The following is a 27,682-nucleotide window of genomic DNA, read 5'->3' as shown; positions in this document are numbered from 1 at the left end:
ACATTGCTCAGCTCTAATTCACCTTTTTTTGACCTCATCAGCCATAATGCATGAGTTAACTTAACCATGAAATTAATATTGGATAAGAAATTTTCTACAAAGGGGCCACTCTGATTTTGAACCCAACATTCAGACCAGTTGCTTTCCAAAGTGCCAAGCAGGCATAGAGACAGACCTTGCACAGATAATCACCCACAAACTGACTTTTGGTTTGTTGACATTGCAAAGTATGGCCCACAGATGAACGTCACATGTTAAATGTAGCATTAGACACACAGGTTTATGATTGAGATAAAGGCTGAGAGAAAGATGAGCGGTAATAGTGAAGGTTGTAGCGGTTGTCGTGTGGTTTAGTCCTGTATTTTCTGAATGTCAGCTAAAAGTAGCTACATCTGTCTTCTACAAAGCTCAGTTGCTTTGCTACTGATTTTGAATAGGAGTTCCATTGTCTCCTCAAACAGGCCTGACTGACTTAACTGCAGCTTTTTACCCTTTCTGTCTGTCATTCCTAATGTCTAAAAAATGTCTCAGTTTGTGGAACTGCTGAGGTGGTATGGAAGCCCATGTTTCTTTGACAATGGCCTTCAGCTCATCTGCATTGGTCTCTTGTTTCTCATTTCTCATCTCATCTCCTCTTGACAATACCCCATAGATTCTCTGTGGGGTTCAGGTGTGGTGAAGCTGTGAGCTTCTCCACTCTTCCTCCAGACTATACGACCTTGGTTTCCAAATGAAATACAAAACTTGCTCTCTTCTGAAAAGAGGCCTTTGGACCACTGGGCAACAGTCCAGTTCTTCTTCTCCTTTGGCTTTGGATTTTTGTGCTTTGAATTTATTTAATATACAAGTTTCACAATTTGAGCTGAATTACTTAAATAAATGAACTTTTCCACAACATTCAAATTTATTGAGATGCATCTGTAAGTTGCACCTGCTATTATTACCACAACAAGTTATCTCTAAACGATTAAACTTATACAATTTTTGTTGTTGTTGGTAGAATGGGGAAGTTGAAGTGTAGAATGATGGCATGATCTTAAATAAAGTTCATCAAATTGTTCTTGAAAGGCTTTTCCACGAATTCACTTATAGAAATAAATAGCACAAATGTATTATACTTATTTTATTAAGTAATGCATTTATTATTAAAAAAATAAATTGGATTTTTTATTTTTTATTTAATATAAACAAATTATTTTAAAGTATAAAATGAAAATATCAACACAGATCATTCAAATATACTAATACGAATTTGGACCAACAATTATGTTCTTAACTTATCTTTTATTTGTTCTAAAATCTGTTGCTTAGAAAACATGAAACTGCTTGTGACTAAGTGGATCTGTTGTTTTCTTCCTATGCTTTTATTAGACACGGAGTAGAAACAGTATGTTCTACTGTAAGTACGTGTTGCAGTACATATATGAAATATGTGCAGCACACATTCCCTGATCTTTTCTAGTGTGTCTGGAGAGAGAGACATCGCCTCAGGGAATACGATCACTAAAGCACACTGGGACATCTGAGCCACAGAGACACACACAGAGAGAGAGATGTGTGGAACAGAAAATCCTCTTTCCTCCTGAATGATCTGATGTGATCTGTGAGGATGAAACAAACATGATTTTCCTCCTGTTGTTTTAACTCAATTAACTGTGCATCATTGAACACACACACACAAGTAATCAGAAATAGCTGAAAGGTTGTATTATAATGACAGCAATCTGTAATATATGAGATAAACAGGGACAAATGTAATAAAGAATATATGTGCTTAAACCAACATCATCAAATTCATGCCAGTTTTTTTTTACATTCTCGAGAACTTCTACCACAATTTCCAAGCGTTACTGGGATAATTCATCCAAATCATCAGAACTGTGGCAATGGCAAAGATGATTCAAGAGACCTACCTACAAAGATACACTACTGTTAAAAGTTTTAGGCACTTGTGTAAAAATGCTGTAAAATGAGGATGCTGTCAATAATAATGTTATACATATATATATTTTATCAGTAAACTTCTATTAACTAAATGAAATCAATATTTGGTGTGACCATGCTTTACATTTAAAACAGCTTTTGCCCTCATGGAATTTTTCAAGTAGTTTTGCAGGTAGGTCTCTTGAAGCATCTTGGAGAAATTGCCACAGTTCTTCTGGATTTAGTCCATCTCTCTTTGTTCTGTTTCTTCATGTTATTCCTGACAGACTGGGTGATGGTGAGATCAGGGGCCTGTAATGTTTTGCCTAGGGTTAAGAGATGAAAGAATATGACAAATTTAAAAGTCATGTAAAAAATAGGTGGGTGGACATGGGGAGGACAAATAAAATAAATAATCTTGCTCTTTCAGTGCAGTGACAAGTGAAACTTGTTTAGTTAGTTTATACATTTAAAAATATATAGAGACTCGAACATGTAAGGTCAGATTTTTTATTTTTTAAATAGTGCAATCTTTTGATACTACAGCTTATTTATATTACATCTGTATACATTAATATTTATTTCAAATAAATTATTTAAAATAACTGTTGAACTAAAATTGCTTGTGTGTAAAAGATAATTAATAATAATGATAATATGAATCACTATAATTATATAAATCATAAAATGACTCAGTTATTATCATTAAAGCCAGACTTCTATTTTGTTTGTTTGTTTGTTTGTTTGTTTTTTTGCATTAGTGACCATTAATTTGGAGCAAGATAAACTGGGGAGAGTGTCACTTCTCTCACATCTGATTGGTCAACTTCAGTTTGAGATCCATAACCCAGAACATAGCCTGCCCCGGCCGGAGCAGGTTAGCCGTGGAGTGTAAATTACCATGGCAATGAATGCTGCTAAAAGCCAAGCCACTTATGTGGTACCTAAAACCCAGGATTGGTGCAAACTAACCTGAAACTTACCTGGCTAGCCAGCTAATCCAGCTTCATTGTACAGGCCCCAGATCTTTGTGTGGAGCACTGGCTCTTGTCAGACTCCTTGTGCAAAAAAAAATCTCTGGATTATTACAATTAATGACAAAATGAATGTTTGGAAATGTAAACTGATATTTCCTGCTGACACACTACAGCAAATATAGAAATAACATATTTAAAACCATTTTTAAAATCTGAATGAAAACTGTAGTGTTCAAATAATTTTGGCCACCACTGTATATGAATAAATAGAAGCTCAGATTAAAATCTAGATTTTTATGAATTTTCATTTTTTTTGGTTGAACCCTTCTTTAGTAAATCAGTATTTTTGTCAAAGTATATTTAAACGTGAAGTACGTATCTGCACACAATGTTAATATTTCAATGAATAGGGAATGGGGCTTGAGGAAGCTTCATGGCCAAGCTTAAACTCTGAATTAACTATTTGTACATTTTCCCTAATAACTATGAAAAATTAACTATCAACAAACAATCCACATTTGACAACATAAAACTGCAGCACTGCAATGCTACTGTACTGGAATAAATTTGCTGAGTATCAAACAATGGGAATATTTGTTCTAATTATCAACGTGGCATCTGATGTCTGATTTCAGAATGCAATGTCTTGTTTGACTCAGACGGCATCTCTAAATTCATTTAATGGAGTATTAGTGTGCTTTCTGTTGTTTATAAGAAAGACTGCTTGTGTGCTGCTTTAAAAAGGTTTTAAAAAGAATATGTTACGCTAAATCCACTGTGCCACTGCATATTATCCTGCCCTTTAATACAGGGGGGAGGCAACTTTAGGCTAGAGAAAATATAGCCACGGGCTATCTACACCTCTGAAAAGGGATCAGGTGCAGTTCATTCACAAAGAAGTGAGATGTCAACACACATTACTCATACTAAATAGCTTTCAACTTTACCTTCAACTTTAACTTTAACTTTAATTAATGGCATTTATGCGATTTTTAGGGACTGTTTCGGCACATTGTGATTGCACATGCATATGCCTTTGCTCTGTGTTTTATGTGTATTTATGTTCTCTTCTTATTTCCCAGTGCTAAATGTACACATGTGTACCCTGGGCAGACCACAGCTGTGTGATTGTATTATTGTGTTTTCTGGCTGTGTGTTTTTGTCCAATATGTTTATGTCTTAACAGTCAAGCATTTTAATGGTGTTGAATCTGATGTGTGTTTTGTGTATTCAGGGATGGACGGATGTCTATCTGAGCTGGAACCCTGATAACTATCCTGGTGTTCAGACCCTGCGTTTCCCATCCAATCAGATCTGGACACCAGATATTCTGCTGTATAACAGGTAATGGACACATTGTCACATTAATATAATTTTGTTTGCTTGGAGCCCACTACATTCTGTGTTCCTGCCTATTAAACTTTTTTTTTTTTTTCAATAAAGCAATAAGCCACAGGATGCTGTTCATACAATACAACACATACAACATAATCCAGTGCCTTATTGCTTTTCTAAGACAGCAGCAATAGCAATACAAAAAGGTATCTTCAGTGATAAGAAAAAGTGGCTACATTTCAGTTTAGGGTGTGTAATTCTAGATTTTTGTATGGAGTAATATCAATTAACAATGTGTGCTTACTATAGGGTTGGGGTGAGAGAATGCTTTAGGGTTAGTTGCTTGTGATTATAAATAATTTTATATAGCAAGTACCTGTAACAAGTGAAATGAGGACACTGTAGAATACAGTTTTACAGCTTAATTTTAGGGCAAGATAAATAATCTGTCGGTTGTCAGGAAACAAAGCAAAATGATACATGAATATAGGATTAAACTGATGTGATCATGGTTTGTATAAACAAGTGTGGTTACACTTTATTTTAAAGTGTCCATGTTACAGTGTAAATATTCAATTAAGTTCTTAGTAATATTAACAGTGTGTACCTACTATAAGGGTATGGTCAGGATTAGAGTTTGGTTTAGGGTAAGTTGCTCGTAATTATTTAAATTTACTGTTATTACTATAGCAAGTACATCGAACGTGTAATGAGGACACTGTAAGACAAGGTGTTACCAGAAGTTGGCATTTGGGCGCAAAGGTTTGGATCAGGAATATTTATAAGATTACACACAAACATTAGAACAGGTGGTGTATTAAGTAGTTAATACATAGTTACTACACAACTGGCCTGCCAGCAATAATATCTGCCCCACGCCCGCATCCAGATTATTTTGATAGCGGCTGGTTCTGAAATAGATCTTTAATGACAGCAACAGTTACTCAAAAATCAGAGTATGTGAGATGAGTGGAGTGAGAGCGGTGTGATTTTGACTGGAGCAAGGTGCAGATTTTTTAAAAGGTGGAGCATTGTTGTTTTCACTCACTCCAGCACTTGTACAATTAATGCCAATGGCCCGTCATATAACTGCATACAGTATGCCTATTTAGCAAGAATTACGTTAAACATATTTAGCTAGATAGATAGAGAAAGAATGTGAAGGCTATGACGGCGATGGACATGAGCGGGAAGTTAAAGTTCTCAGAGAATTTGTTTGTTCCTTCTAGATAGGCTACTGAATATTTTCAGCTGAAAGCATGATTTAAATAAGTACTATAACAAGGAATCGGTCTCTCAACAATGCATTCAACAAATGTAATCTTACAGTGCTACTTCCTCTGTATCTGATTTCTAATGAACAGAAATCTGTAAGAAATGCATCGATCCGTAGGTAAAATAACTGATGAAAACGTACTGTTATTTTTATCACAAACAAAATTCGCACTGCAAGACCCAGTAATTATACACTCACCTAAAGGATTATTAGGAACACCATACTGATACTGTGTTTGACCCCCTTTCGCCTTCAGAACTGCCTTAATTCTACGTGGCATTGATTCAACAAGGTGCGGAAAGCATTCTTTAGAAATGTTGGCCCATATTGATAGGATAGCATCTTGCAGTTAATGGAGATTTGTGGGATGCACATCCAGGGCACGAAGCTCCCGTTCCACCGCATCCCAAAGATGCTCTATTGGGTTGAGATCTGGTGACTGTGGGGGCCATTTTAGTCCAGTGAACTCATTGTCATGTTCAAGAAACCAATTTGAAATGATTCGAGATTTGTGACATGGTGCATTATCTTGCTGGAAGTAGCCATCAGAGGATGGGTACATGGTGGTCATAAAGAGATGGACATGGTCAGAAACAATGCTCAGGTAGGACGTGGCATTTCAACGATGCTCAATTTGCACTAAGGGGCCTAAAGTGTGCCAAAAAACCATCCCCCACACCATTAAACCACCATCACCAGCCTGCACAGTGGTAACAAGGCATGATGGATCCATGTTCTCATTCTGTTTACGCCAAATTCTGACTCTACCATCTGAACGTCTCAACAGAAATCGAGACTCATCAGACCAGGCAACATTTTTCCAGTCTTCATCTCGTGCAAATTGTAGCCTCTTTTTCCTGTTTGTAGTGGAGATGAGTGGTACCCGGTGGGGTCTTCTGCTGTTGTAGCCCATCCGCCTCAAGGTTGTGCGTGTTGTGGCTTCACAAATGCTTTGCTGCATACCTCGGTTGTAACGAATGGTTATTCCAGTAAAAGTTGCTCTTCTATCAGCTTGAATCAGTCGGCCCATTCTCCTCTGACCTCTAGCATCAACAAGACATTTTCGCCCACAGGACTGCCGCATACTGGATGTTTTTCCCTTTTCACACCATTCTTTGTAAACCCTAGAATTGGTTGTGGGTGAAAATCCCAGTAACTGAGCAGATTGTGAAATACTCAGACCGTCCCGTCTGGCACCAACAATCATGCCATGCTCAAAATTGCTTAAATCACCTTTCTTTCCCATTCTGACATTCAGTTTGGAGTTCAGGAGATTGTCTTGACCAGGACCACACCCCTTAATGCATTGAAGCAACTGTCATGTGATTAGTTGATTAGATAATTGCATTAATGAGAAATTGAACAGGTGTTCCTAATAATCCTTTAAGTGAGTGTACATTATAATGCTAACAACCAGCTTGTCATGTTGTAGGAAAAAAGTTTGCACACTATTGTTCCAATAAGCCATTTTTAAACTTTCCTGTTATTTTATTTATTTTATTTTTTATTTTTGATATTTCAAGCATACTGAGCAGAGCTGGAGCATTGTGATTATTAAATGCTCGCATTGTAAATTCTATGGGTCTGGCTTCCGGTCTCATCTGTGTCCACTCCGACCAGCTATTTTTAGCTGAACAAAACAGTTCGTTTTGCTGCTTGATATTGAAAGTTGGTTTGTCTTATCATATTATTTTAATGTATTATCTTAATTGTGAACACAATTGTTTGAAGTGCAAAGTGCATTGTAATTCTCCTTGTTATTTACCTATAGTGGCTAATAAACCAGAAGTCTCTCCCATAGGCTTACGTCATTCCAAACACATAAGACCTTTGATCATCTTTGGAACACAAATTAAGATATCTTTGATGAAATCTGAGAGCTTTCTAACCCTCTATAGACAGCAATGTAAAGCTGTGGTACTCTTGTTAATGGTGGTGGATGGTGATGTGGAGGAAAATTCAACTTATGGGTTTAGAATGACATGAGGGTGAGTAATTACTGACAGAATTTTCATTTTTGGGTGAACTATCCTCTTAAATGTTATATGAGAAAGAGCATGAACATTCTTTAATGCATTTTTTTTTTTTTTTTTTCCACTGAAGTCAGAAAGTCCTTTATTTTTGCTATGAAATGAAGGTAGGTAAATTTCAAATTTCATTTTTTGGTGAATTCTGTCTTTAAGAAAGGTTGAAGTTTGGATGGGCTTTCAAAGCCTTTTGTCAATACTCAGTAGATTTGAGTCACCACCCGTTGCATCCGAATGGAGGTCTGAACTGATTTGTGATGCAGTTTTATAATATCTTACTTCAATCTAGTTGCTCTTACCACAGAATTGAAAGCTCAGGCAAGTAAGACAAGCAGTGAAACATCTGTTTACAAATCACAAAGCATTAATTAGCTTTTTTCCCCCTTCAAATTACTACAAATCCACCTGCCAACAACAGTTAAACCATTAAAACGTTTACACTGAGAAAGACTTGATCATAACATTGAATTATGAATTTAATTACAGAAAGTCAGAGAGTTATACTAAGTTTTAAGAAGAGATAACTTAGAGATAAAATAAGGCATACAATCTTTATTTTTCTCAGACAGAAGGAGACTAAGTATGTGCTCCTTAAATCTTAAACCGTATAATAAATGATAGTCAACATTTGTGTCAAGGACCATTCTGAATCAGTGCTACTTTTAGTGCTACTTTCAATGTGTTTAACCTCTTAGGAATAGTCAGTGTCTAGTCTAGTATATTAACAGGTTTAATCTCCAGAAGAGTTGATATATCATTTCATCATTGTGCCCTATCATTGTCCCATTAATTATGTGCAATATCCAATACACTATTTATACTTATTTAACATATCCTACCTCTTGTTTTTTATATAATATATTAATATTATATAATATATAATATATTTTTACTCACATTTATTTTATTTGTCTGTCACCAATAAATAACTCTTGTGTGTAAACAAACATCTGAATCTGAGTCTTCAACTTTAACAATGTAATGTATTCTGATTCTCTTCATTTAGCTGCATTGCTTTTAGTTTTATCATATCCCATCTTTAATCCAGTGTATTTGGATTCTTTCTAATATGTTCCACACCCTTTACTACTTGATCGGAAGATGTCCAGATCATATTATAGAGGTGATTAGAACAAAATGTACACCTTAAGTTGAATACCAGTAGAAAAAGAAAATAGAAAGGAGAGGAATACAGACAGAGAAGTTAGTGAGGTGAGAAGAGAATTACACACATCATTAAGCTGCTTACCCATAGATAAACTCCTGATGATGGCAATGTCACTGTTCTGTAAAGAATAAAAGAAAGAGTTCAAGAGAGACAACGTGAGTGAAATAATACAGAAAAACTCTACAATTTCAAACCCTTCCATTCTGTATGTCTGTCTCAAAGAAATGGTATACAGTGTCAGTGGTTGGATGAAAGTTTGTGTTTCTTTAAGAGATTCATTTCAAGACAGGACTATACAAAAAATGCAGGGAAATATCAGGGGTAGGTGCAATCCATTTTAAGTGTCTTTTCCTGTTCTGATGCAAACATCCATGCTGTAATCAGTGATAACGTATTGTGGAAATCAGGGTGTTGTCATATTTGCTTCTTGTTTTTTTTTTTTTAGAACATATTTTTCCCAAGAAATTTGAATTATTTACAAGAGCTGGTCAAGAGCTAGAGTTTTCTGACATACATGTTATAGTAGTCAGGTATCATACAGAACAGACGATGAAATTGTGCAGATATATATATATATATATATATATATACTACATACTGTAGTAGTTATATTAGTTTTTCTCCATCACTTTGACTCAATTATCAAATTAGTTTCAAATTACTTGATTTTCACTGAAAATTCTCAAACTCATCACAACTTCTGGTTGTGAATGGTTGTTATGTCTACTAGCTTGCTATAGTGTTGCAAATGGGTGGAAGTTTTATAGAATTTTTGTAAACTTTCCAGGATTTTTTGGAAATTTTAGATAAATGTTGTACATTTTCAAAACCTTTTGGAAAGTTCTCATTATGCTGGACATGATCTGCCTCCTTGCAACCCTACTTGCCATTGTAATGAAATATGAATCACATCAATTAAGCCCCTTTCACACTGCACGTCGGACCCGCAATATTCCCGTAACATTGCCTGGTCGCCTTCTGTGTGAAAGCAACCACGTCCCGGAATTGATTACCGAATCGAACCCGGGTCGGGGACATAGTAACATTGCGGTAATCGATCCGGAACGAGCGCTGTGTGAACAAAAGCCAGATCTAATTCGGTATCGAAGTGATGACGCGCGTTATCGCGCGACTTTTTTACCGGCTGTTTTGAAGGAAGATCAACATTCGCGACGAAAACATATGTGCAAACTGTAATGAAGCAGAGATCAGTTAGTTCCTCACTTTCCGCGCTGACGCAGAGATCGTTTGCTTGCTTCAGTTAAAGTATAACGTGCCAAGCTTTGTCGACTCGTACATTACACGTCACGCGCTGATGTCATGTGTCGTTACGGGATCTTCAAGGGTTGTGTGTGAAAGCACGCACATATACCGGGTCATCACTGGCAGTGTGAAAGTGCCAAATCTAGCGACCAGGGAACAATTACAGGAACACTTTACCCCTGTATTTGCCGGAATGGCAGTGTGAAAGGGGCTTTAAAGGAACACTCCACCGTTTTTTGAAATAGGGCTTATTCACATTATTTCCTACGTTTAGATAGGTGGGCAAATGCATTTTTGTGTCAGTGCATGCATTGTTTTAGTTTGACTGGGTCGGCGTTAGCTTAGCTTAGCACAATGAATGGAATCCTTTGTTGCCAGCTAGCATGGCCTGAGTAAAAGTGATCAAAAAAATAAAAAACCCCACCTAATTACTTCTTGTGGCCTGCGTATTCACAACGAGTACAAATAGCGATCCAGATTAACACTAGGCGATTTCCTAGGCAGATATTGACTTGGGACTATATTATGGGGAAGCACAGGCGAAGCACTGCTGCTTAGGCGAAGCACTGCTACTTCGGCGCAGAGAATCACGCAACACATGAAATCCCACGACTTCCGTCAACATACCGGCGTGAATAGTAGCTGCCTGGCTATTTTCCTTACAGTACACGAATGGCGATGAACATGGCTGATTTTGAGAGAGACGAAGAGGGTGACTTCTCAGACAGTCAAGAACCAGAACCATACCTATTTGAACCAGAGTTTACAGAAGACGAGCTGCGTGCTTCTTCTTCTTTCGTGTGTCGTCATCAAATGTCCAGCTCAGTAGAACTCAGCCACGTTCTCATCTCAGGTCCCACGTCGAAGAGGCCGGCCTCCGAAGGTGGTTTATACAGTGGACAGGTGGTGATTATGTGCTCAGCGGTCTGCTCTGGCTCCCCACACTCACACACTGACTGTCCTCCAGGCCCCACTTCCTCATCGATGCTTTATAACGTCCCACCCCAGTTTGCAGGCGGTTTAGCAGAGTCCATTGCCGACGTGGCAGATCCTCTCCTTCAAGACCGCCTCAGTCTATGAGGAGGCAGTGCTGTTGTGGTGGTATTGTGCAGGATATGCCAGTTGCATCTTTGGGCTTTCCTTGCAAGAGCGAGGGTAGCAGCCTCTCGTCGGAGGCCGGCCGGGGCAATTCCTGCTAGTGTTGGCAGATGGTAGACAGGGGTAGAATTCAGGCAGCCAGTTATAGTCCGAAGGGCGGTGTTTATGGCAGTGTCGACTTTCCTGGCGTGTGGGCTTCTGCACCAGGCTGGGGCACAGTATTCAGCTGTGGAGAAGACGAGAGCTACTGTTGATATTCGAAGCACCTTGGCAGTTGCACCCCAGCTAGTACCAGCGAGACGTCGAATTATTGCCACCCTTGATGACACTTTGGCCGTCACTTCTTCAAGGTGTTGTTTGAATGTTAGAGATCTATCCAGGCGTACGCCAAGGTACCGTGGGGCTTGCTGGAACTCAAGACGCTTGTTATTAACGAATATGTCCAGTTCCCGTCTGGCCTCACTGTTGTTCAGGTGGTAAGCTGCTACAACTGTCTTGCCGATGCTGAACTGTAAACGCCACTCACGCAGGTAGGCTGCCAAAGTGTCCATGTCCTGGTTTAGGCTGGCCTGTATCTGCTCCCATGTTTGTTGTCTCATCATAATGGCCAGGTCGTCAGCGTAACCATATTTCCGGGATGTTGTTTCCGGTAAGTCATGGATGTAGATATTGAATAACATCGGTTCAAGGACAGATCCCTGTGGAACACCATTCCTCAGCCTTCTAAGCCTGCTGTATTGACCGTCACTTGTCTTTAAGGTGAAGCTGCGGTTCGTCACCATCTCAATGATGAACTTCACCATGTGCCGGTCGGGAATGATCTTTAGTAGCTTTAGGTGGAGTCCGCGGTGCCAAACGGTATCGTAAGCGGCTGTAAGATCAAGCAACACTACTCCAGCCTTCTGTTTTTCCTGAAAGCTGTCCTCAATGTCTTGGGTGAGCAGTGTCACCTGGTCAACCGTTGACCGACCGCGCCGGAAGCCAGCTTGTTCCCGTGGGAGTTGAGGGTCCACTATTGGCTCGATACGATTATAGATCAGCCTCTCCAGGGTTTTGAATGGAACACAGAGCAGTGAGATGGGTCGGTAGGATTTGGGGTCTTCCGCAGGCTTGTTTGGTTTTGGAAGGGCTATAACAGCAGCGCGGCGCCATATCTTCGGGAGCTTGGACCTCCGAAGGCATGTCGAGTAGAATGAGCAGAGCCATACAGATGTTCTTACACTCTGGTGAGTCACAAACTCAGGGTGGATGTAATCATGGCCTGGTGCTTTCCCTTGTTTGGTCGTACTCAAGGCAGTCTGGAGTTCAGCTGTTGTAAATTCCCCTGACAAGTTGGCGGTGTGATATTGTGCGGGCAAAGTTCTTATCAGCATCAGGGAAACAGCTGTTCTTAAGGAGCTGGGATGCGATGGCATTTGCTGTTATTGGGCACCGGGAGGTCGATGGTGTTCTACCTGTCAGCTGGTTTATTGTCCGCCACGCCTTACGGCTGGAGTGGGTGAAGTCAATTGACTGAACTACTTCTATCCACCTTGACCTACGGGTGGCATCTAGCTTCTGCAGAAGTGCCGTTGCAGATTCTTCAACTTCCTCCCTGGAGCTTGCCTGCTGGTGGACATGCAGGAGGTGGCTGCATTCTCCATCCCAGCCCGGGATGTAATTTGTGTTAAAGCCACGGGGGATGGTTTTCCTTGCTGCCCCAAGGAGTACTCTGCAGTAAGCTGCATACCCAGCATCCACATCAGCGTTGTCTGGATCTGGGAGACAGAATGATGCTTTTTCTGTCTCCTCAGTGAATGACTGCCAATTTGCCTTACGAAAGTTCCATCTCCTGACGGGTTTCCCTACAACTGGCTGCACCAGGGATGGGACCTTTATGATGGACGGTCGGTGGTGTGAGCGGGGGAATCTATCCAGGACACGTCTCTCTGGCTTTTGAGCCTTGTGCCACACAACGAAAGCCAGGTCCGGGTTGGTGTGGGTATTCCAGCGTGCTGAAAAGAAGCTTGGAGGTTCTTTGGGGTCGAACAGCAGCAACGCATTGGCACTGGAGGCCCATTGGCTTAATATCTCTCCATTTGGTGTAGTATGGCTGTAACCCCAATCTATGTGTTGGCAGTTAAAGTCCCCTGCATAGATGGCGGGTGCAGGTGCCGGTGGAAGTGATGCCATGGTCAGCATTGATGGTGGGGGCTTGTAGACATTGACAACCGTTGTGGTCTGCACCTTAGTGGACAGCCATTCGATACTCGAGCCTGGTGGAGATTGGCCAGTGGCTGTCCAACTAAGGTTGTTCCTTACAAAGGTTGCAAGTCCGTGCTGTTTGCTGTGGGTAGACCCAGCAAGCTGGAAACCGGGCAGCTTGAGGATGTTATCACTGTCTCCTGGAGGAGGACGGCTGCTACTTTGTGGGAGTCAGCGAGGTGGTAGATGACTTCCATTTAGGCGGTGGTAAGGCCCTCTACATTAAGTTGGAACACCGACAGACCTTGGTACTCGATGGTCGGGATGGTCACTCGTCCTGACATGGACGCACCATGTCCCTTCGGTCTCTTGCACCTCGGTCTGCCAGCTAAAGCTGCGTGCTTTGGAAATAGAACGACAGGAGGAGGAGGTTGCGTTCGCTCAACAGCCTGAGGACGTGAGGATGAGAGCCAACATGAACTGGTGGTGTGAATGTGGCGGAATATGCCAATCTATAACCGACGGAAATAGAGTGTCTGTGCTGTAGAGAGTGGGACATGTTTTTGCCATTAATGACCAGGCTCAACACGTCAGATCAAGATGAGCGTGCCCGAAGTTGTGTGTGTCACATCTACAGAGGATTTCACGGCGCTGATCCATTCTGCAGTACTCGATTTTTTTTTCCGGTGTGACAAAGTGAACTGGAAAAAACACCCCACGCCGAATGGACCAAATGGACAGCTGTCCACAGAGTAAGTGATTATTTTAATCATGACGCATGTATAGATCGACCCATATTATACCTGTATTCACATAGAGTTGATGTTTTCATGTGTTGCGTGATTCTCTGCGCCGAACTAGCAGTGCTTCGCCTGTGCTTCCCCATAATATAGTCCCAAGTCAATATCTGCCTAGGAAATCGCCTAGTGTTAATCTGGATCGCTATTTGTACTCGTTGTGAATACGCAGGCCACAAGAAGTAATTAGATGTTTTTTTTTTATTTTAATTTTTGATCACTTTTACTCAGGCCATGCTAGCTGGCAACAAAGGATTCCATTCATTGTGCTAAGCTAAGCTAACGCCGACCCAGTCAAACTAAAATAATGCATGCACTGACACAAAAATGCATTTGCCCACCTATCTAAATGTAGGAAATAATGTGAATAAGCCCTATTTCAAAAAACGGTGGAGTGTTCCTTTAACAAATTTGGAAGCAAAGGCTATATATATAGAGTTTGCCAAGCACAAGCACTGCCATGTCACAACTCTAAATAGCAGCAGCTACAGCAGGTGCATCTCAATACATTAGAATGTAGTGAAAAAGTTCATTTATTTCAGTAATTCAACTCAAATTGTCTGACAGTTGTCCAAAACAAAATCATTGTCAACACCCTTCACCAGGAGGGGTTAGCCACAAACATTAATTCCCAAGCTGGCTGTTCACAGAGTACTGTATCCAGTTGTCATATTCCTCTTGTTAAGCCACTCCTGAACCACAGGAGAAGAAGAACTGGACTGTTGCCCAGTGGTCTAAAGTACTCTTTTCAGATGAGAGCAAGTTTTGTATTTCATTCGGAAACCAAGGTCCTAGAGTCTGGAGGAAGGGCGGAGAAGCTCATAGCCCAAGTTGCCTGAGTTACGTTTCCACAGTCTGTGATGATTTGGGGTGCAATGTTATCGGACCAAAATCACTGCACCCGTTTACCAAGAAATTTTGGAGCACTTCATATTTCCTTCTGTTGACCAGCTTTTTGTAGATGCTGATTTCATTTTCCAGCAGGATTTGACACCTGTCCACACTGCCAAAAGCACCAAAAGTTGGTTGAATGACCATGTTGTTTGTGTGCTTGACTAGACAGCAAACTCACCAGACCTGAACCCCAGAGAGAATCTATGGGGCATTATCAAGAGGGAAATGAGAAACAAGAGACCAAACCATGCACATGAGCTGAAGGCCACTGTCAAAGAAACCTGTGGCACCTCAGCAGTGCCACAAACTGATCACCTCCATGCCACACTGAATTGAGGCAGTGATTAAAGCAAAAGGAGCCCCTACCCAAGTATTGAGTACATGTTTAGTAAATTAACATACTTTCCAGAAGGCCAACAATTCACTAAAAATATTTTTATTGGTCTTATGAAGTATTCTAATTTTTTGAGATTGTGAATTGGTGGGGTTTTGTTAAATGTGAGCCAAAATCTTTACAGTTAAAGTAAAAGAACCAAAGCCTTAAACTACTTCAGTCTGTGTGCATTGAATTGATTTAATACACGAGTTTCACAATTTGAGTTGAATTACTGGAATAAATGAACTTATCCACAACATTCTAATTTATTGAGATGCACATGCAAATACATTAAAATGTGTACAATACCTTTATCTCTAGAAATGTTACATGTAAACTTATAACAGTTTCCCTTAGAATTTTAAGAAAAATTGCCAAAGCAATTGAGAAAACCTGTAATGTATTGTGCAGTGTAAATCCCAAAGCATCCCAAAAATTATAGTGTAAATCCCAACATAAACACTCTCTCACATCACACTTATCTGTAATATAAAACATGCTGTGTGTTTGCCATGTTTGTGTATGCTGGGAGAGGATATGTGTACTGTAGTGTTATGTATTATTTAGACAGAGCTGCTCAGGGGTCAGATTCACTTTCCTTACCACCACCCTCTTTTTATATAATGGACTGCACTGATTACAAGACTTCCATCCCCCCATTTCTTTCTTCATCATAGTCTTTTGTGTGCATTCTGCAGAAATGCATGATTACAAATATTTGCCTCAAATTCCAGTGATAAAGATGATCAGATGTATGTCCCTTCAGTCTCTCCTAATGTTTCTCTAGCATCATTTCAATTGCTAATGTGTAATTTCATTAGCAGATCTTTAAACCAGGATGTTTTTTATCACATCACAGAATTCTGTGCTCTTGGTGTTGTCTTAATAAGAGTATTACTCCAGGTTTACATTATCTGGATTCAGTACAGTAATTAAAATGAGCTTTTCATTTTGTAGCAGAACTACAACTAGCAACATATTGTGTGCCAGATTTGGTGTGCAACACTCGTTTATAGAGCAGATTGCAGCTGGATGATTTTATTAGTTACAAAAATTACTGGGCCTGAAAAACACTGTAGTAAAACGTTTGGTAAGTTACTAAAAATATTTCACTAGTTTGCAATGCATCCTTAAAAGTGTTAAAAAAACTGATAAGGATAAACAAATCTGGCTGGAAGAATATGCAAGATGATTTGAAAAATAATAAAATAAACTGCAACATATGCATGTGCGATGTGTTTGAAAGGGTTCAAACCATTTAGAATATTGCAGATTTCCTATCACAAATCACTGATGGTACAACATTGAGACAATTGATGAACATATTGTGTGGTCCAGCTGGACTAACAAGTTGAATGGAAAGATTACCAGGTCCTCTTGTTTATTTTCAGTCATTCATATTTGAAGGAAAATTCAAATGCTTATTTTTGACTCTGACATCCTTCATAAATGTATTACATCACAACAACTAAAATAATGGAGAAACTGGAAAGTGCTTTACATCTGCCATTCATGAGAAAACTTTTAAGAAACATGACTTGTGTAGAAGGAAGGAAATGTATCAAATATTTAGATTTTTCAGCTTAGTACAGTTATTAGTTATTAGTCACTTAGTGATGAACAGCATTATCTTTTATTCATTACTATATTGGTCTAGATTGGTCCCATGTGCTCTGCAAACAGTTTATTTCCACCATATACCACCCTAACAATAACTTCATATTCTCAACAATCATTTGGTTTTTAATTTAACACATTTGTCATGGACAATTAGAATTGCAACTAAATGTGCCTGTATGATAGAGAAATGGGAGCTGTGTTTTGTGTCGGTGACTGACAGCAGTAATTGCCTTCTCTATGGCCAGGCTTCATAAATCTGCATTATGCAAATGTATTTTGTCGTAGTTTGACAGGTGTCACCTCTTCCTAATGCAGCATTACAACAGCTTACTTGCAGTTTGAGAAAAAGATGTAAAGAGCTTTTAATCTACATCATTTGAATTCTGCCAGATCATGCACACCTTAAAATATCGCTCATGGCCACTCAGCCAATTGCATTGATCCTCTCGGCAGAAGACAGTAGCTAAAGCATCATGCCATGTTAAGATGAATATATTAAGAGAACATCCAGAGATGCTGACTGTGATGACTCGGAGGATAAGATGAAAGAGGATAAACCTCTAAAGACAAGACATAAGCATTTAGCTAAAATATTTAATGAGAATGGGTGTGGTGTTGTGCCAGTGGTGTACAGGACACCCCCGCAGCCCCCGTGGTGTGTGGGACATTCCAGACATTCTAAAAGGCTTTCACAAATCATATAGAATGTGTTTTTGTTTTGAAAAAAAATTTGAATGTGGAAATATGCATGGTCTCTTTAAAAAAATTTTTTTGGAATGCTGTTTCATGCTCGAGACACTGCGAAAGATGACCGCAAAGGTGGTGCAGTGGAGCAGAAAAGCGTGTGAATGTGGTTTTAAAACAACAACCAAGGAAAATACATTTTCTTTCACATATTACTTGTCATATACACTTTACTTCGATAGTAACAATTGCAACATAATTGAAGTAGATATTTTTACACTGTGGCTTTTGCATTAAGACATCGATATTAAAGGACCAAGAGTGCAGAATATGAATGCAATGCACAACGTTTTATGTTAAAGGGATAGTTCACCCAAAAAATTTAAATTTGGTTATTATCTGCTTACCCCCAGGGAATCCAAGATATAGTTGACTTTGGTTCTTTCCGTTTGAACACAAACGAAGATTTTCAAACCGTTGCAGTCTGTGAGTCATATAATGGAAGTGAATGGAAAACACGGCTTTGAGAGTCAAAAAATACATAAACAAACAAAACCAAATTAAACCCTGTGGCTCGTGATGATACATTTGCATCTTATTCTTACAGTAGATTGCAGACTTATATGTCCATTACTGCCACCTATCTCTCAAATGGACCATTGACACTCCTAATTGAGATTGTAGATAGAGTGTTAATTGTTTATTTGAGAGATAGGTGGTAGTAATGCATTTATAAGTCAACGATCCACTGTAAATCAAGAAGAAGCCAGTTTGGACACTGCAGTGAAAATGAGAGGTAAAAAAATGATATAAATACTGTTCAGTTTCCGATTGTTTTGTGTCTTTACACATCAATTTATCGTCACAAGCTGCAGGGTTAAATATGGTTTTGTTTGTGTGCGTTCTTTTTTTTTACTTTCAAAGCTGTGATTCCCATCCACTTCCATTATATGAAAGACAAACTGCAACGGTTTGAGTTAAAAATCTTTGTTTGTGTTCTACTGAAGAAACGAAGTCATCTACATCTTGGATGCCCTGGGGGTAAGCAGAAAATCACTATGAATATCCCACATTTCTGCCACAATACCATGGTGCAGTGAGTGTTACTACATAAATTCATGGTAAATGGCGGCGATTTGTAGATTGAAAAGCCTTCTGACTGTCTCGTTGCACACAGTGTTTCCACTGTTTGGCTTTAAACTAGCAGTTAATGTATGTTTAACTATTTATACATACTATTACACTTGATTTATCCAGGTGAATATTTAATGCCAAGTGTAAATTTTGTTAAAAATGCCAACTATTGCTAATAATGGGTTAATTTAGCATAGTTTTGACTTGACTACATGACTGATCAGCAATTGAGTTACTCTTTCACAGGCATGTAATGGATATTTTATGTTGAAAAAAAGCATCATTGTGAGCATGACAGGTGATTTGTATGGCAAACTGGTAATTTGCAGGCTGGTTCTTGTGCTAATTGCTGTCAAAATAATTATTCTTTCATTATGTGAAATATTGTTTATTTATTTATTTACCATAGCTGTTAGCCAGGCAGCCTCCTCTCAGTTTGGTAGGTCGAAATGAAATCTGGTAGGTTGAAATGGAACTTTGAATGGGATGTTGTCCTCTATGACTCTTAAAAAAAAAGGTTTTAAAATGGAAAGGAATGTTATAGGAGCATATAACAAATGGGCATTACTTTTTGAGGACATTGCTTACATCTTGATTTATTTTACATAATGGTATTTGTGTTTTTAGCTCAAAGACCAATATGAAAACAGTGTGTTGAAAGAGTAAAATCCAAAAAGTATCCAGTGCTTATCAGTGCTGAAAATTATGAAAAATATTTTTTTTTTATTAACTGAAAATAAAGTAAAATATTTTAAACTTATTTTGGCTACAGGGCAACATTTCAAATGTTAATTTAAGTACTAAAATGACTAAAGTTAAAATAGATATAAATTCAAGCTAAATAAAAAATATATAAAAACTAAAACCAAAATGAAAAGTGAAAATATATCAATAACAATTAATTAAAAGTATTAATAAATACTATTGTATCTGAAAGCTGAATTTAATAATTTCAACCAGACCTACAGTATGCTGACTTTGTAAATATGATGCCACATAGTGCTTATAATTTCATAATGTATAACATGTATATTGCATGACATGCAATTTTCAGCATTTTTGAATTAGCATCCATATTATCTGAAGTCAGAGTACAATTTTACACATAAAAACACACTGTAGTGTACTGGACATACTGTATATACATGATGAATATTTGTGTGTTCCCATGTTACACCCCCACATCCCACTCACATACTATACACACATGTACAACCTACACCACCTCTGTCCAAATAATAATTATATGACTAATGTGCCAAATAAAAGGTCACAATGTGTATAATTACTATGACGTTTAAAACCATGTTGTGTACCTCCTACATAATAATAAGTCCTAAATGTCACTAAGGATTTATGACATTATTTTACAAAGGTATTATCAAACACTTCTGTCCTCTGGCCTCCTTGTAACTATAATTTCAATTGCATTGGACATTTTAATCAACATAATATTATTATTTTTGGAGGTAGGAGAAAAATAAAAGGACAAGGACACATATATTATTATACAGAGAGCTACTGGGATAGAAATAACTAGTATGTGATTTTCCTATGTGTGTTAGTTTATGTAACTTACAGGGCAGCAAACATTTGAAAAATATTCTGAGTGAATTTTGTTTTGTTTTTTTCTCTGTAGTGCTGATGAGAGATTTGATGCCACCTTCCATACAAACGTCTTGGTTAATGCATCAGGTTCCTGTCAGTACATACCACCAGGTATAAATTATTCTTACCACTATATCAGCCATGCAAATATGTTTTTTTTTTTAAATAAAAATATTTCTTTAGCAGTTTCATTCTGTACATGAGCAATATCACACTCTGCAGCCTGCTGCCTCACACCTAGAGCCAAATCACAGCCATGCTGATACAGAATGATATCACATGGCTACTAGTGTGAAATTGTGTTCATACAACAGTTTGATGGCACAAATGTGTAAATAAATAAGAAACAACAACAGAGTGTCTTAAAAAAACTTGTCTCTGTTACATATGTAAACCTTGTTCCCTGATGGAGGGAACGGAGATGTTATGTCGTGACTCGACATTAGGGGTCTTGGGAGCCTGAATCCTCTCCGATTAAGAGAAAATGCCGGTGAAATCTGGCTTGTGGATTCTGCATGCTTATCCAGTCCCTGTGCACACGGGTATAAATAGGCGACACTCATCAGGTTTTATGCTGTGGAGTCCCTTGCAACCAGCAATGGGTCGAGGTTGTGGCATGGGGACATAATGTCTCCGTTTACGGAGGGTTACGTACTTAACCGAGATGTTCCCTGTCTGCTGGTCACTTCGAGTTATGTTGTGACTCGACATTAGGGGTCCACGGAAAGCGCAACATCCTAAACACCTTCACAAGCCTAAGGCATTTTAAATGTTGACAAGCAGCCGCATGTCAGACCAATGCTACGCAAAGATTGTAACCTTCCCACCACCAGCTCACAGTGGCCCGGAAAAGCATGGCCATCAATTCTAGGTCCATTTTGGCGGTGGCAACAACACCGAGGGGAGCAGCCCACTAAATCTTCATCCTCAGAGGTGGATGCTGCTATCGCCATCTGATCCTCTGTCGTTTGTGCCGAATGAAATGCTGGGCACGCGGTGAGACGGTATAGTAGAACTCAAAGTGACCAACAGATAGAGAACATTACTTCCTTCCTCCACAGATTTAAATCTCAAGTTGACTTTTAACATCATTATTCAATAAATAAACAACAAGATTCTCGCCTAAAACACTCTTAAAACTACATTGTGTCACCCAACAACAGTAGTATTTCTAAGATTATAGTGGTTTTGGATTTTTGTCATGACACTTGCTGTGAGAAATACCAAAGCCACTGGAAGACAATCTCTGGAAATACAGCATGCGGAGTGATACAAATAATGAATCGGTTCCCGTGGCAATATTAAGTGATTTGGAAAGATAATTAAATTAATGAAAATGTTCAGAGCTTTTTTTGTTTGTTAAATATATATATATATATATATATATATATATATTATTTTTTTTTTTTAAGTAACGACCAAGTGGCCAGTGGTAGACAGTGAGCATATGTTTCATCAATTTAGCCTTCTCAAATCATCATGACTTGCCTAAAATAAAATCTATAGATATAAAACGGTTCAAGCATATAATAATGTTTAAACGTTAGACCCAGATAAATGTTCACAATATCCAATAGTTTGTGCTGAGATGCTGCAGGACATAGAGAGGACAAAGTGGATACGCCGTCATTAAGGTACTGTAAAAGTAATACATCATTCGTAACTGCAAAGGGTCTACTTTTATTTGTGTGCACTCACAATATCAACAAAACTTTGTGCTTTTAAAAAATAAAGAAAACATGATGCGCTTTCTGCCGTCACGTCTTTAACAGGAGTACAAAAATGAACCGAGACTCAGTGAAAACATGCCTCACAGACATGATAGTCTATAGAAAGTTTTAAATGGCTACCTAGCGAAATAAACCAAAAACAAAAACTCTTTCATTATAATCATAATCAGCAAAGATGCATTCTCTCTAAAGGCACGTCTAATAAGGAGATAACAAGTCAGGCTCAGCAACTGCATCCTTGCTACACAGCTACAATTAGTAAAGAATTCAAATATCTCCTTACTATTCCCCCCTGTCACATTTATGGTAATTACTTTTGCCGGTGCTTTGCGGCAAGCTTAAACCTATTGCGTGTATTTGGACTGAACACAGAACTGTTCAGCTGCGCCGATGGCACGCTACGGCAAGACACTTAACACTTTCGCGCAGCTCTTGACAGTCGCGGTCTCTTGTTATTTCCAGCGGTGCAGCAATTTTTTTTTTTTTATTACTAATTGATGGATGTCTAAAATACAGTCTTAAACAGATGGGAGGCCCGGCCCGCGTCTGAACTATGATGTGAAAATTGGCCCAAGTTTGGATCGAGCGGCACAAAAGAGTCGGGGAATGCTGGGCTCAGGCTGAAATGTAGGGCTCTAGTGTCTGTTGTTGAACCACAGGGAGACTTTCAGAGTCGCAGAGACTTATTTTTCCCTTGAATAGCTGGTCACACTGGTGCACACTGGTTTTTTTAGTCACACCACTGAGAAAATAGGTTGCACATGCAACCAAATTGGTCACAATCTAGAGTCCTCTGTAATAGTTCAAATAATTTTCATTCATCCAATTACAGTTGAAAATTATTTTCTCTACTATTATTAATTTTGTTGATTCAGGTATGTATGTGTTTGTGTGTAATCATCATGCAGGTATTCTGAAGAGTACATGTTACATAGATGTGCGCTGGTTCCCATTCGATATACAGAAATGTGACCTCAAGTTTGGCTCCTGGACTTATAACGGCTGGCTCCTGGACCTACAGATGCAGGCAGTGGACATCTCTACATACATTCCCAATGGAGAATGGGATTTAGTGGGTGAGAGTCCCTTGACATTACTATTGAGATGCTGTAAATTAGTTTTAAGTTTCTGGTGGACTGAATTTGGTGCTTTAAAAGAGGGAGCATTTTGTGAGGAACCAAATCCATTTTTATGAAAGCATTGAGTACAACAAACACCTGTGACTCACACATTTGTTCTTTAATAGTATAAATCTGTTTGCTTTTCACACATTTGGGGTTTCAAGTATCAGTCATGCATTATTTGTGTTTGAATGGTTTTCTTTGTTTGGAGGGAAACTTTTGATACACCCCCTCCCCCCAAAACAATCTGCTTCAAGGAAGAATGTTAAATGTTGTTGGCTCATCTGAATGCTGAGGTAATAATTTTGTCCTCCCTGTTGGACTGTAGGGAACACAAACTTAAAGTACACAAGGTCTTTGAAAGACACTTCTTTTTTATATTCATACTCAGGTGGACAATAAAAAGAAAGTGTCTTGACTCATTTTCTCATGGAGAGCTTCTGTCACTTTCATAGATTAATGCTGCGTTCCAGGCAAGTTTTTTGCTCGTAAGTCATGATTTCAAACTACGACTTTGTACCGTTCCAGGCAAGTCACGCCAAACTACCTGAGCGCAAGGAATTGTAGCTAGATTATTAATTTTATTGCAACATTACATTTTCCTAAAATCGTTTTTTCATTGTGTAACACTTGCATAAACACTTCATCCATTGGTAACATTATTAGTAGGGGATGCCATTGGTGTTTCGTGTGCTGTGTGACGTCAGAACTCGGAGTACATTGATCTAGTACGAGTTCATGGGTGGGAAGTCACGGGTTTGACTGCCTTTCCAGTGCATTTTCACAGGTTTAAGGTTGGAAAAACACGGGTTGCCTGGAACGAGGCATAAGACAGCCCATACAGAATTTTAAAGGGATACTCCACCCCAAAATGAAAATTTTGTCATTAATCACTTATCCTCATATCGTTTCAGACCCATAAAAGCTTTGTTCATCTTCAGAACACAATTTAAGATATTTTGGATAAAAAATGGGTGGCTTGAGACTGTCCCATAGACTGCCAAGTAAGTAAAAGACATCATCAGAATAGTCCATCTGCCATCAGTGGTTCAACCTTAATGTTATGAAGCAACGAAAATACTTTTTGTGAGTGAAGATAACAAAAATAACGACTTTATTCAACAATTCCTTTGTCAACTGTCTCCTCTGTGTCTCTCAATATCACTGTGTGCTAGGGGTGTAACGGTACGCAAAAATCACGGTTCGGTACGTACCTCGGTTTTAAAGTCACGGTTCAGTTCATTTTCAGTACAGTAAGGGAAAGAAATGCAAACATTAAACTGCAGGTTTATTACTATACACTTTTTTAAAATACTTTTTCATAAAATATATATAAAATAAAAGTAGAATAAGAAATAAAATATTGCTGCAAAGTTCTCCACTAAATAAAATACTCTCAGTCTCAAACCAATATCATATAATAAAATTGACTACAGTGCAGCATTACCAATCCCAGCATGCTGCTGCTGTAGGTGACAGGGAGACAGCCGACAGACCAGGCTCTTGTGTTCATGACAACAATATCTATACTTCATGTTGAGCACAAATATAAAGCCTACTGATAAAGGACACCATTAACAGTATTGACGGCAAAATAGACTATGTTTGACAGGTGCAATATTTGAAAATTTATAATTATTAATTTATTTAAATTACATTTATATCTGAATTTATGTCAACCTATAGACTTTCAAACATCAAAATGTCATGAATTAATATGTATTTGTGTACAAAATGGGATATAAACATATTTTCCTATTCTATTTTGCCTGGAAACGTTTCCAACACACGCACGTGTCGCGTGAAAAATAGGTGTCGGTTCTATTTCTAGCATGCACGCGTTTTCAACGAGGCTTGAGCCGCACGCTCACGAAGGCAGTCTGCAAGCTCTAACCTGTTAACATGGGAGCCGAATTAAAAACAGACACGCCATGCAGCTGAGACGCTTGCGCCACGCATCCAGTGTGTCGCTGGCCTTCAGAATCAGCTGTAGGGTTTGATTTGCGCTGAACGCGGAGACTTCCGCCACTTAATATGTTCGTTTGAAAACAAGAAAATGTACTTATGTTCCCCGCACAAAATATTGCTTTCCGTCATTCGGTACACACGTGCACCTTACCGAAAGCCCTGTACCGAAACGGTCCGGTACGGATACACGTACCGTTACACCCCTACCGTATGCACTTTTTCCATGTGTATTTAACTTTGATTTGAAAGAAAACAGTGCATCCTTGTGGCGTGGCTGATACAGAAGAGCATACGCAGCATGCAATGATAAAGCAACACAGAGGCGACTGTTGACAAAGGAAAAATTTAATAAAGTACGAACTAAGCTTTTCCGGGTTTGGAATGACATGACAGTAAGTGATTAATGACAAAAATTTCATTTGGGGGTGGAGTATCCCTTTAAAATCCTGTCGAACAAAACAAAGTAATTGATTTTTACATTGTATCAGGATTAAATAACATTGTAAATGTGTGAAATTCCTGTAATCTTGCAACATTACAGGATGTTTTGCACTAATATTAGAAAGTAATGTCTGTGTGGCACAGGTTTTCTAATCTCATAATCTGATCGTGTTTGCCTTTTTAATCTCTCTGTTTCTGTCTCAGTCTCAAATTTTTTCACTTTCAATGCCAATGTGACTCGGGGTTCTGTTCAACAGATGGGGTCCTGATGGTAGTTGGCAGTGCTTTGGCACTGATTCTGGTTGGCACCAATGGCCAGTTGCGTGCCAAGGTTGTGCAGTGACATGGGCAGTCTGTGAATGGGCATCTTTAACACCGCAGGGAGACACACATTCCACACACACAGCCACAGCCTACTGGTCTCCCTGTTGCAGAGTAGTGAAAACATATATGATATGCAACAAGAATCGTTTGTGCTATTAGGTGGTTTTTCCAGGTTTTTTTTTTTCATTCATGTCACAAATTTGCATAAGTATGATTGCAAATCCCTCCCCCTTTAAATGCACACACAAACCACATCACTCAGGTAGGCCTTTTGTAATCAGTTAAATGACTCAAACCAGCTATTTGCTTTGATGTGATTGTCTCTGAGTGCCATGACAACTCTGACCAGCGTGAAATCCTGATGAAAGCTCTTCCTCCGCCTGCCAAGTTTGATTAATTACAATTTTGATTTAATTTTTAATCAATTGGAGAGGAGGGCTGTCTGACCCTGACAGATCAAGCCTGTCTCATTTTCAACATGTCATGCTGTTGTGTCCCTAAATAATGTTTATTTCATGCATTTTGAAGTATGGATTGCATTTTAAGATACTTTATTATACATTGCTATGTTTCATATCATTAAAACTTGGGTTTGGCTTGTGTGATTATGAGGCGCAGAATTATTGAATTGAATAATAATTCTATAGTATCTTAAAATAGCATTTTAAGATACTATATATTATAGAAAACATTGCCTGTTTTCATATCATTAAAACTTGGGTTGGGTTTGTTTGACTAAGAGGCACAGAATTATTGAATTGCATGTGTACTTTGGAGAGCACCGTAGGATTAAGTGGAGTGCACTGCAAAAATTAGTAAAATGGAAAGCAAATATTAGTCTTTTGCACACACAGATCAAGGACAAGAAATAGGGAATAAATAATGGCTGAATCTTATGTTTGCTTTAGATTTAAAGTTTTGGAGGTAATGCACTTTAAAGGTCATGAAGATCCTGTCTGTGATTTGGTCCTTTCACAAATGCACTCATCTTGGCTGACAGAAAAAGCCTTCATCTTCTGTTGTGAAAGGGTACATTTTAAGTGCTGCCTTAGCTTTTACCTCTTTTAACAAAGATGACAAATATAAAAAATATACAAAATGATTTGAAAACTAACAAAATTATTTCTTTGTATATATACATATTTACTTTTTCTTCAAATAATATTTTGGGATATCAGGATTAGTGGTTGACCGATATGTCACCAAGGCCGATATATCTGCGGATATTTGGCATTATTAAAATATCGGCATTGGCTGAGAAGTTTTTCTGCTTGGTCGATGTGTTTGATGTGGGACTTTTATTTTGACAGTGCTGAGAACGGCAGTGCCTGAGCGCAAAGTGCTCAAATTCTTCCACTTGTTCGCTGTTGTTGTAAACATTTCTGTCTAATGCGGATAGAAGTTTGTCTAATAATCAGATGAAACAGTAAACAAAGGAATTAATGTATACAAAGTATTATAACGATTGCTTTTATATTATTAGTACTAGAAAGGCAAACATTATAATACTTTCTCATTTGCCGTCAGCAAAAATACACATTTACATAATTTAAACAAATCTTTGAATAACAGATGAACATTTTATTTCACAAACCTTGCAAACTTAGCTGAATCCATCTGTGAGATCTTGTGAAGTGTGCATTTTTATCTAGCATGATCGTGTGTTCTCTATGAGACGGTCGTTTCGTGTGAATTAAATGCTGTAAACTTTAAACTCGTGATATCAAATTATGC

The 27,682-nt window shown here is 38.6% G+C and overlaps 1 protein-coding gene across 1 annotated transcript in view; it reads left to right on the top strand.

Moving 5' to 3' along the window:
• The window catches only part of chrna8 (cholinergic receptor, nicotinic, alpha 8), an 87,806-nt gene that overhangs the window by 54,740 nt on the left and 5,384 nt on the right, over positions 1-27,682 (top strand). The window contains exons 4-6 of the mRNA XM_026204049.1: positions 4,135-4,244; positions 20,396-20,475; positions 23,003-23,170. Of these exons, the coding sequence (XP_026059834.1) occupies positions 4,135-4,244; positions 20,396-20,475; positions 23,003-23,170 (358 nt within the window). The remainder of the gene's footprint in view (positions 1-4,134; positions 4,245-20,395; positions 20,476-23,002; positions 23,171-27,682) is intronic.

Source organism: Carassius auratus, chromosome 26 (assembly GCF_003368295.1).
Source record: "Carassius auratus strain Wakin chromosome 26, ASM336829v1, whole genome shotgun sequence".
In the NCBI taxonomy this organism is placed as follows: domain Eukaryota; kingdom Metazoa; phylum Chordata; class Actinopteri; order Cypriniformes; family Cyprinidae; genus Carassius; species Carassius auratus.
The sequence above is the reverse complement of the archived record's forward strand: the minus strand, read 5'-3'. Positions and strand labels throughout refer to the sequence as shown.